Here is a 9,625-nt window from a genome sequence, read left to right on the forward strand (position 1 = left end):
GGTGGGGATGAAGTGCAAACTGGGAAAAGATATTTGCACACTATAGATAACTGGTTAAGGATTACTATCCAGAATATACAAATCACACCTTCAAATAAAGTAGAAAAAAAGCAAACAGTCTGTATGTTTCCTATTGTAGCTACAACAAATTACCACAAACTTAGTGGCTTGCAACACAGATTTATTCTTTCACTGTGTTCGAGACCAGAAAACCACACTGGATCTCACTGGGCTCAAATCAAGGTGTCAGCAAGGGCCATGTTCCTCCTGAAGGCTCTAGGTAAAAAAACCACTTCTTTGCTTTTTCCCACTTCTAAAGGTTGCCCACACTCCTCTGCTCCTGGCTCCCAATCATCCTCAAAGTCAGAAATCACACCTGAGACTTCTGCATGCATCATCATATATCCCTGACTCTTCTGCCTCCCTCTTCACTTCTAAGGACATTGGTGATTAATGAGACTAACTCAGTTAATCCAGGACAATGTCACTGTCTCAAGATGCTTAATTTAATCACATCCACAAGATCCCTTTTCTCATATAAGGTAACATCACAGGCTCTGGGTGGACATCTTGGGGGTTGGGGGGGGGGGGTCACTATTCTACCTACCCCACAAACCAACAGAAAAATACACAAAGAGGCATTCCACAGAGGAAGAAACATATATGAAACCTTTATTCATCAGGAAATGCAAATTAAAATCACAGTGAAATACCATCACACACTCATCAGATTCACAAATATTTAAAAAGTCTACCAACCAAGCACTGTCAAGAATGAGGAGCAAAGGAAACTCTCATGTAATTACAAAGGAATATAAATTGGTACAGCCCCTTTGGAAAACAATTTGACAATAGCTAGTAAAGCTGAGCCGGAGAAGGCAACGGCACCCCACTCCAGCACTCTTGCCTGGAAAATCCCATGGACGGAAGAGCCTGGTAGGCTGCAGTCCATGGGGTCATAAAGAGTCAGACAGAACTGAGCGACTTCACTCTCACTTTTCACTTTCATACATTGGAGAAGGAAATGGCAGCCCACTCCAGTGTTCTTGCCTGGAGAATCCCAGAGACAGCGGAGCCTGGTGGGCTGCCGTCTATGGGGTCGCACAGAGTCGGACACGACTGAAGTGACTTAGCAGCAGCAGCAGTAAAGCTGAGCATGCACTTTACATATTCACGTATCCTTTACAACTCAGTAATTCAACTTCAAGATGTATACTAGAAGCTACTGCATAGGTACAACAGGAAACCTACAGGAACATAGCACTGCTAAAAAATAGTCACTCCAAAAAAAGAAAAAATCCAACAGGAGATGGATTAATAAATTGGATAGAACCAAACATGGTTTTTCTAGTAGTCATATATGGATGTGACAGTTGGACCATAAAGAAGGCTGAGCTCTGAAGAACTGATGCTTTCAAACTGTGATGATGGAAAAGACTCTTGAGAGTCCTTTGGACTGCACGGAGATCCAACCAGTCCATCCTAAAGGAAATCAACCCTGAATATTAATTGGAAGGACTGATGCTGAAGTTGAAGCTCCAATACTTTGGCCACCTGACTCAAAGAGCCGACTCATCAGGAAAGACGCTGATACTAAGAAAAGATAGAAGGCAGGAGGAAAAGGGAACAATAGAGGATGAGATAACTGGATGGCATCATCAACTCAATGGACATGAGTTTAAGCAAACTCAAGGAGATAGTGAAGGACAGGGAAGCCTGGAGTGCTGCAGTCCGTGGGGTTGCAAAGAGTCGAACACAACTGAGCAAGTGAATAACAACAAAACAATGGAATATAATGCAGCAGTTTTTTAAAAAGCAACTGCAGCTATATATAAAAAATTCCATATGTGATATCATCTAAGCAACACTTCTCAAATATCATGCATGCAAATTACCTGGGGATCTGGTTAAATGCAGATTCTGATTCTGTAAGTTCAGAATGGGGTCTGAAATTCTGCATTTTCAACAGCTCTCTGCTGATCCATGGGCTATGCTTCAAGTAAGAAAATTCTCAATATACTTAGGGATGCATAAAATGATAGAACTATTTTTCTTTTTAAATAAAAGGCAAAGATAAACACTAAATTCAGGACAACAGATATCTTTACCTCTGACTGGGACAGTGGTTGAATAGGTCCTGGTGATGCTTTCTTAAACTGGCTGTTGGGTCCACAAGTATTCTTTGTATCTCACATGTTACATATAGTATCGCCCATATCAAATATTCTATCTTTAAAAAAACAATGAAAAGCGTACAAAAATAAAATTACAGGCAAAGAAGCTAGGTGGCGTCATAGTCTTGGGTAAATAAAGAAGTAGTCCTGTAGCGCTACACTAAACTAAAACAGATATAATTTGCAGAAAAAGTGTTGTCTGTTCACTAAATACTCCAGAAATCCAACCTGCCAGGCTAATTCTTTTCAGCCCGGATTAAAGAGTAAGGATTTGTACTATCCAAGTTTTTCAAATTTAGTGGATTTTATGAATCACCTGGCATTCTTGTTAACAATACAGATTCCCAAGTGACTCCAGTGTAGATCCTGATTCTGGGCATGCAGGAAGTAGCCTGGGAATCAGTACTGAACTCAAGCCCCAATTGGTAGGGTGAAAAAGCTCCGCCCGCCTCGTAATGGACTTGCGGTTAGTAGGCTGTGGGGATGTTCGATCAGCCCCTGTCGGCTCCGAGAAGCCCCCACTCGGTGGGAGGGCAGCCCCCTACCCACCCCTCGCCCCCTGCCACAGTTAGCACAGTAAATCCATATTAGCGCGGCGGTCACCCCTCTTTCCCGGAGCTATCCTCTTTGGCTCTTCTGGAAGAGGCTCTCCAGAGAGGCCCTGAATGACAGAAACCTAAACAAGAGGAAACAATTACGGCACTAAGTAATTCATTCTCAGCAACTTAAAACCTCACAGACTCGCCTCGGAGGCCGCCTCTCCCAACCCCGGCCTCTCCGAGCGTTTCTTCCCTCCGCCTCCCTCAGAGAACGCGGAGAAGAAACGCGAGAAACGAACACGGGGCGTGGCCTCATCCTGACCAATGGAAATGGGAGGCCTGGCCCTGAGTCTTCCTTTCATTGGCGCAGGGTCCCCAAGGCGGCCGGGTCTAGCCGTACTGAGGCGGAAGTCGCGCGACAGCCGGAATGCGCGCCGAGCCTCCGGACCGGCAGCGTTTGCGCCGCCATCATGGTGCGGAAGCTTAAGTTTCACGAGCAGAAGCTGCTGAAGCAGGTGGACTTTCTGAACTGGGAGGTCACAGATCACAACCTGCATGAGCTACGCGTGTTGCGGCGTTATCGGCTGCAGCGGCGCGAGGACTATACGCGCTACAACCAGCTGAGCCGTGCTGTGCGCGAGCTGGCCCGGCGCCTACGCGATCTGCCGGAGCGTGACCCGTTTCGCGTGCGCTCCTCGGCCGCGCTGCTGGATAAGCTGTATGCGCTCGGCCTAGTGCCCACGCGGGGATCGCTGGAGCTCTGCGATTTCGTCACGGCCTCGTCCTTTTGCCGCCGCCGCCTGCCCACCGTGCTGCTTAAGCTGCGCATGGCTCAGCACCTCCAGGCCGCCGTGGCATTCGTGGAGCAGGGCCACGTGCGCGTGGGCCCCGACGTGGTCACAGACCCCGCCTTCCTTGTCACGCGAAGCATGGAGGACTTTGTCACCTGGGTTGACTCGTCCAAGATCAAGCGGCACGTGCTGGAGTACAATGAGGAGCGTGACGATTTCGATTTGGACGCCTAGCGGATCTCCCCTCGCCAAGACTGCATTTTACAGATGGGGAGCCTAGTGGATCTCCCCTCGCCAAGACTGCATGTTATAGATGGGGAAGCTGAGACACGAGCTTGAGATTCTATGAATGCGCGTCTCCGCAAGAGTGTATCAGCCAGTCGTCGGTTCTTAAGAACTTGCCTCCTCAGCTACAGGCCACGCGCGGAGCCAAAGGGTACGCCCTTTTCCACGAAATTTTCTTAGCCCTTGGACAATTGGTAATTCAGTGACTGCCGTAAGAAACAATGGGAAGCGGTTTTGTGCCGCACTGGGGAATTGTTATGTCTCGTACCTGAAACATTGCGGTGTGAATGCAGGGACTTGGGATGGGGGAGGGCCTACCCTCGCCCCCAGCTTTCCTTTCATTTCCTTGTAACAGGAAGTGTGGTTTAATTTAACTCGAATCCTTGCTCTTGTTCGTGATTAAACTGTATATAGATGTCGTAGAGGTTGGTCTCAAGTTTTCATAAAATGGATGATATTTTAGTGGTCAGAGTTCTTTCTCTTGTTTAAAGGAATGCTCTCCTAATGCCAATAAATGACCTACCTGCTTTTTTTAAGTGCAGATTTTTGTCTGGGTTTGTCACATAGGGTCGCATCTATAGGTCTCCCTGAATTCAGGAACCCACAGAAGAATAGTGATGGCAGTGAGCTGCCTGTGGGTGAGACCTGCCCTGGGTTCCACGTGTGGAGGCTGCAGGATGTTGTACAGGGCTGGGCAGATTTGTCAGTTTACTGATCCCTTCCTCAGAATGAGTGTTTTGGCAGAACTCTTCCCCACAGGACTTCCTGTTACTATTCCAGCCTCAGGAAATACCATATTAAAGGGCTGAAGTGTTTGCTTGCCTAAGGAAATAATCACCCTGTAGCTTGTCCATCTAGTGGTTAGAAGTAGCCCAGGAGGATCTTGGAAAATTCTTAGGAATGGAGCCCTCAGAAGGCCCCAGGGCCGCCTGCCCAGAGCAGCGGCTCCACAGCTACTATCCATCACAGCCTGCCATCACTACCTGCCCAGCCTTTAATTTAGAGAAAGGTTAATTGCCCAATTAGAGTGGGTTTTATTGAGGGGCACAAAGGATGAATTGGGAGTCAGAGAGCCTAGCCTGATGACAATTGAAGAACATGAAGGGAGAGGATCTGTTCTAATGCTGCCGGCTCACTGGAAGGAAGACTACTTCTTTTACTCAGTACCACTACAAGGAAAATAGAATGCCAAGACCACTGGGTTGCTTTTACCTGTACCGTCTCCATTTCCCCAGGTGTAAGGCAACATTTGGTGAAGAAACAAGAGAAGGTGACACGGGAGATGACAGTAATAGCAGATGCTTCTACTGTATGTCAGACAATTAGTGCATTACGTATCTTAATCCATTTAATCTAACAATTCAATGATGTGGGGAGCCCAGTTATCTACTTTTCAAATAAGGGAACTGAGGCAGAGATGGGTCAAACTACCCCAGATTGCATAGCCAATTAAGTGGTGGAGCTGGAATGCTTCTAAAGAGTCATGCGGGACTTCCCTGGCAAGACAGTGGTTAAGACTCTGTGCTTCCAATGCAGGGGGCGCTAGTTTGATCCCTGGTCGGGAACAAGGATGTCCCATGGCACAGGGCATGTCCAAACAAAAAAAAAAGTGCAAACATTGTCACAGCCAGCCCTTGGGAAACATCAGGGTTTAGAGAGAGTTCTTGACCTGAGTTTCCAAGCGAGCAGAGAAGCAGCAGCTCTAGACAACATGGTTGGTCCCCAACAGGGTGTAAAGGTTTGACTTGAATAAGGAGCACGCATTGAGTTGCCAAGGTTTGACTAACATTCATTGAGGTCCTGTCTGTGTTAGGCTGCCATTTCTTTTCCTAACAACCCTTACAGGTAGGTGGTGGTATTTACACATTTTCAGTTTGGCAAACAAATTTGGGAGAACTTGTCCAAAGCTGGGGTTCAGGTCTAGGCTCATGGAGCTGTAAAGACTGTATTCTTCTCAGTGCCATTCATTTAAGAGAAGAAGAAGAAACAATCCCACTCCTCCATTGTGGTGGCTGAGCAGAATCTCTTGCCCATTTGAGGAGTGTCCTCAGGGATCTTAGAATTAAGGATCTTATGGGGAAGAATTTAGTGGTTCTAGAAAGTGGAAACTGCCTGCAGCCCTCCAACTCTCACTAGACCCCACAGGGCAAGGCAGACTGGTCCCTTTGGTATAGTTGAATCCTGCCCTTAGCACTCAAGCAGATACAACTTCAAAGTTCTCATGAAGGAAACTTGGTTTAGAAAGTTAGGAGTAAAATTCAAGATTCTTTAGAAAAGCTATTTCTTCTCTCTTTGAGGGGAAAGAGTGGAAAGAAATAACTTACCAGAACCTGTAACCAGAAAATTTGGGCTTAAAAAACAAACCAAAAAAAAAACCCCTGCAAGACAAGTGATTCAGAAGGCCGCCAGGTCTGTGCCCCACTAGCTGTGTATTGATTATTTTACTTGGCCTCTATGTGCCTCCATTTTCCTTGTCACAAATATGGTAATATAGAGTAGGGGGGAAGAATGGGAAATTATTATTTAATGGGTCCAGAGTTTCTGATTGGGGCAATGAAGAAAAAATTGGAAATAGTGGTAATGGTTGTACAACATTGCAAATATAATACCACTGAATTGTACACTTAAAAATGGCTAAAATGAAAGAAAAAAAAAGGCTAAAATGACAAATTCTGTTATACACACACACACACACACCTGGAGAAGGAAATGGCAACCCACTCCAGTATTCTTGCCTGGGAAATCCCATGGACAGAAGAGCCTGGCAGGCTACAGTCCATAGGGTCATAAAGAGTCAGACACAACTTAGTGACTAAACCACCACCATATACATACTACAGTTTATAAAAATGAAAAGGGAGATGGGTAATAATAGTACTGACATTTAAAACTATAGAGAGGAATAAATGGCTTAATTCCTATAAAGCCCTGACAGAAGTTACTGGCATGTGAGCTGAGCTCCCATCCTCTTTCCCCAGGTCACAGAAGTACAGGGAGATAAACATATTACACAAAAATGCCTAATGGATTAAAAAATGTGCCCCTGGAGAAGGAAATGGCAACCCACTCCAGTATTCTTTCTTGGAGAATTCCATGGACAGAGGAGCCTGGAGGGCTACAGTCCGTGAAGTGGCAAGAGTCAGACAACTCAGCAACTAAGCAACAAGTTTATGACTTGCCAGGCAACAAACGGATGCACCCAAAGGAGCAACATCCCCAAACACACTCAACAACAACTACAATATAAATTTTCTTATCTGTGACCTCTAGTTTGACAGAATGGCTCCAGATTAAACTTGTAAAAAGTTTAATTTTTCATGTTCTCTCTGCTGCCTTTGATTAGTCCTTACCTCTCTTCCCACTTACTTGCCTATTTTTGGTGGGGCTTTGAAACATGTCTTTCTTAACACAATGACTTGGAGAAATTTCCAATGTAGTTTTTTGTTTTTGGAAAGAATAACATCTCACTGGTACATCAGGTCATTTTATCGTCATATGGCTCTATTATTTTCCTGAGTCTCTCCAACTGACTGCTACTGCACCCTATGGCAACAGCGCCACAATCCAAACCTCTGGAAACTGACCAAGAATTTCGAATCAAGCATTCTAAGGAGGAAACTGAAACTTATAGAAAATATAATGGGCATTCTGTCTCTGATCTCAACCATAGAGAAGTAGAGAAGATTCTGTGGTAATTCAGTTCAGTTCAGTCACTCAGTCGTATCCGACTTTTTGTGACCCCATGAACCGCAGCACGCCAGGCCTCCCTGTCCATCGCCAACTCCCGGAGCTTACTCAAACTCGTGTTCATCAAGTCAGTGATGCCATCCAACCATCACATCCTCTGTTGTCCCCTTCTCCTCCTGCCCTCAATCTTTCCAAGCATCAGGGTCTTTTCAAATGAGTCAGCTCTTCGCATCAAGTGGCCAAAATACTGGAGTTTCAGCTTCAACATCAGTCCTTCCAATGAACACCCAGGAATGATCTCCTTTAGGTTAGACTGGTTGGATTTCCTTGCAGTCCAAGGGACTCTCAAGAGTCTTCTCCAACACCACAGCTTAAAAGCATCAATTCTTCGGCGCTCAGCTTTCTTTACAGTCCAACTCTCACATCCATACATGACCAGTGGAAAAACCATAGCCTTGACTAGACAGACCTTTGTTGGCAAAGTAATGTCTCTGCTTTTAAATATGCTATCCAGGTTGGTCATAACTTTCCTACCAAGGAGTAAGCATCTTTTAATTTCATGGCTGCAATCACCATCTGCAGTGATTTTGGACCCCAAAAAAATAAAATCTGGCACTGTTTCCACTGTTTCCCCATCTATTTCCCATTTAATCACAAATAAGCGTCCTCCCACCTCAGAGCCTTGTTTGCTCATCTGTGAAATGAAGATAATGTGACGATATCACAAAGCCCTCTAATGAGCTTGTGTGCCCAGATGGACTCGGGCAAGCCTCACTGTAAGGGATGTCCAAGAGACTGGCTGGATCTGAAGAGTCAAAACGACAGGACCGGGACTTCCCTGGCAGCCTGTTGCTTAAGGCTTATGAGCTTCCAAACCAGGGGCCGTGAGTTCAATCTGTGGTTGGGAAATTAAGATCCCACATGTCCTGTGGCGTAGCCAAAAAAAAAAAAAAAATTATAGAACCAAGCTGACCTGGGAACGTTGTGGATAAAAGCAGGTCCCAGGCTGCCATTCCACCTGAGGCCTTTGCACGTGATTTCACACGTGAGCTATGTCAAGGTAAAAATGTCTCTGACCACAGTAGTCAAGAGCAGCTGAGGGTTTGGGGACTGTAGAAGCCAGAGGAGTAGCAACATAAGGAAAGAAGAGCCCAGGCCTCAGTCTGTGAGTACTTAGGTCAGAGCTTTTGGCAATGCCCCGTTCTGTGCCTGCTTAGTCACATGCACCTCTGGTCTGAGGAATTTTTTTTTATTTATTTATTTATTTTTAATCAAAGGATGGTTGCTTCACATTATTGTGTTGGTTTGGTCTGGCCAATTTCTGTATCAGTTATCTATTGCCTCAATAACAGTGTATAACAAACCCAACCTGAAACTCAGTTAAAAACAGTAGGCATTTATTTAGCTCATGAATTTGCAGGTCACCTGGCACTTCAGATTTTTGCTGGGCTCACTTAGATTTTGTGATTGAATGTGTATTGGATTAATGACTCTGCTGACTTTGACTATGCTGTCTCTTAAGTCTGGGGATAGGCTGGCTGGTTGTCAGCTGGTCTAGGATGCCTTGGCTGTGAAAACTGGCAACTTGGCTGAGATGCATTTGTCTCATCCCCCAGCAGCAGCAGTTAACTTGCATGGTATTTTTTTTTTTTTTTTTTTTTTTTTTTTTTTAAATATGGAACGCTTCACGAATTTGCGTGTCATGGTATTTTAATATTAGTCTCAAGTTGCCTGTGGCTAGTGTGACTGCCCAAGAGTGTGGCTCAGGCATGATGGAAAATTAGCTGTGTCACCACCATGAGATCTAGAATGAGGCCTTGCATACAGTAGATGCTTAATAACTGCTTCAAATTTAGCCTCTTTGTAGTGACCAGCTGGGCTGGATCAAGGTGAGGCAAAGGAGGGACTTCCCTAGTGGTCTAGTGAGCTCCCAATGCAGGGAGCACAGGTTTGATCCCTGTTCGGGGAACTAAGATTCTGCATGCCTCACAACTCAGCCTTAAATGTGGGCTTCCATGTGGCTCAGTGGTAAAGAAACCACTTGCCAAGCAGAAGACACAGGTTCGATCCCTAGGTTGGGAAAGTCCCCTTGAGAAATGGCAACCCACTCCAGTATTCTTGCCTGGAAAATCCCATGGACAGAAGAGCC

General features: G+C 45.5%; 1 protein-coding gene across 1 annotated transcript; it reads left to right on the forward strand.

Moving 5' to 3' along the window:
• Window positions 1–3,106: 3,106 nt before the first annotated feature.
• IMP3 (IMP U3 small nucleolar ribonucleoprotein 3) lies at window positions 3,107–4,323 on the forward strand. Its single transcript, XM_065906334.1, has one exon. The coding sequence runs from the start codon at window positions 3,184–3,186 to the stop codon at window positions 3,736–3,738; it is 555 nt and encodes a 184-aa protein (XP_065762406.1). The 5' UTR covers window positions 3,107–3,183; the 3' UTR covers window positions 3,739–4,323.
• Window positions 4,324–9,625: the final 5,302 nt, after the last annotated feature.

This window comes from Muntiacus reevesi, chromosome 15 (assembly GCF_963930625.1).
Source record: "Muntiacus reevesi chromosome 15, mMunRee1.1, whole genome shotgun sequence".
In the NCBI taxonomy this organism is placed as follows: Eukaryota; Metazoa; Chordata; class Mammalia; order Artiodactyla; family Cervidae; genus Muntiacus; species Muntiacus reevesi.

Coding starts and splice junctions, on each gene's coding strand:
- IMP3 (XM_065906334.1), top strand. CDS start 3,184: ATGGTGCGGAAGCTTAAGTTTCACGAGCAGAAGCTGCTGAAGCAGGTG.